The sequence below is a fragment of the Coenobita brevimanus genome, chromosome 113 (assembly GCF_032717465.1).
Source record: "Coenobita brevimanus isolate Jiangsu-jjx chromosome 113, ASM3271746v2, whole genome shotgun sequence".
In the NCBI taxonomy this organism is placed as follows: domain Eukaryota; kingdom Metazoa; phylum Arthropoda; class Malacostraca; order Decapoda; family Coenobitidae; genus Coenobita; species Coenobita brevimanus.
The window spans coordinates 555,001-556,700 of NC_137066.1; the positions used below are offsets into that span (position 1 = coordinate 555,001).

General features: G+C 45.5%; 1 protein-coding gene across 1 annotated transcript in view; it reads left to right on the forward strand.

Annotated features, from left to right (window-relative positions):
- The window catches only part of LOC145418314 (uncharacterized), an 84,960-nt gene extending 83,472 nt beyond the window's left edge, over window positions 1-1,488 (forward strand). Inside the window, exon 8 of the mRNA XM_080286755.1 lies at window positions 1,415-1,488. Within this exon, the coding sequence (XP_080142881.1) occupies window positions 1,415-1,488 (74 nt within the window). The remainder of the gene's footprint in view (window positions 1-1,414) is intronic.
- The last annotated feature ends 212 nt before the right edge of the window (window positions 1,489-1,700 follow it).

A 1,700-nucleotide genomic window follows, 5' to 3' on the forward strand; every position in this document is an offset into this window, starting at 1 on the left:
GGGCGAGTGATGTGTGTGTGTGTGTGAGAGAGAGAGAGAGAGTACTGTATATGAGAATAGAAGAGAGGGGGATGGATGAGTGATGTGTGTGTGTGTGTGTGTGTGTGTGTGAGAGAGAGAGAGTACTGTATTTGAGAATAGAAGAGTGGGGGATGGATGAGTGATGTGTGTGTGTGTGTGAGAGAGAGAGAGAGAGTACTGTATATGAGAATAGAAGAGAGGGGGATGGATGAGTGATGTGTGTGTGTGTGTGTGTGAGAGAGAGAGAGTACTGTATATGAGAATAGAAGAGTGGGGGGTGGTTGAGTGATGTGTGTGTGTGTGTGTGTGTGTGTGTGTGAGAGAGAGAGAGAGTACTGTATATGAGAATAGAAGAGAGGGGGATGGATGAGTGATGTGTGTGTGTGTGTGTGTGAGAGAGAGAGAGTACTGTATATGAGAATAGAAGAGAGGGGGATGGATGAGTGATGTGTGTGTGTGTGTGTGTGTGTGTGTGTGTGTGAGAGAGAGAGTACTGTATATGAGAATATAAGAGAGGGGGATGGACGAGTGAGAGAGAGTACTGTATGAGAATGATGGATGAGTGATGTGTGTGTGTGTGTGTGTGTGTGTGAGAGAGAGTTCTGTATATGAGAATAGAAGAGAGGGGGATGGACGAGTGATGTGTGTGTGTGTGTGTGTGTGTGTGTGTGTGTGTGTGTGTGAGAGAGAGAGAGAGAGTACTGTATATGAGAATAGAAGAGAGGGGGATGGGCGAGTGATGTGTGTGTGTGTGTGTGTGTGTGTGTGTGTGTGTGTGTGTGAGAGAGAGAGAGAGTACTGTATATGAGAATAGAAGAGAGGGGGATGGGCGAGTGATGTGTGTGTGTGTGTGTGTGTGTGTGAGAGAGAGAGAGAGAGAGTACTGTATATGTGAGAATAGAAGAGAGGGGGATGGGCGAGTGATGTGTGTGTGTGTGAGAGGGAGAGGGTGAATTGGGTGAGTGATGTATATTGGTATTTGTATGTTTATGTTTGAGAATATGTGTATGTATGAGAGAGAGGTGAGTGAGTGATGTATGTATGTATGTTTATGTGTACGTATGTATGTGAGAGAGAGAGGGAGGGGGGATGGATGAGAATGTGGTGTATATTGCTGTGTGTGTGTGTGTGTGAGAGAGAGAGAGAGAGAGAGAGAGAGAGAGAGATTTATATTGATATTTATATGTATGTTATTATCTCTATCTAATACCAGACGCCTCAATCCCATACGGGGTGGCCACAAACAAATCGCCTCCATGTCGCCCTGTCCCCCGTCATTTCACTGCCCTGCTCCCAATTCACACCCCCCTCTCTCATACAGTACCTCTCCACTCCATCCCTCCATCTCATCCTCGGCCTTCCCCTCCACCAGTTAAATATATCCCTTTTTCAGAGTTCGTAAAGGCCTTGGGAGAGACAGAAGAAGACGATGACGAGGACGACGAAGGGAACGAAGGCCAGGAATAGCTTAGTCTCCCCCTGTATAGAAAAATGGCTCTCACAGAAAACGGATGCATTATTTTGGGGTAACTGATGTAATTGTATTATTTAGAAACTCTTCTGTATCTTATGTATTTTTAGAAAGTAATGTTGTGTTCTGTATGTTCCTTTTTAATATCTATCTATTGCCAGACGCCTCAACCCGTACGGGGTGGCCACAAACAAATCGCCTCCACGTC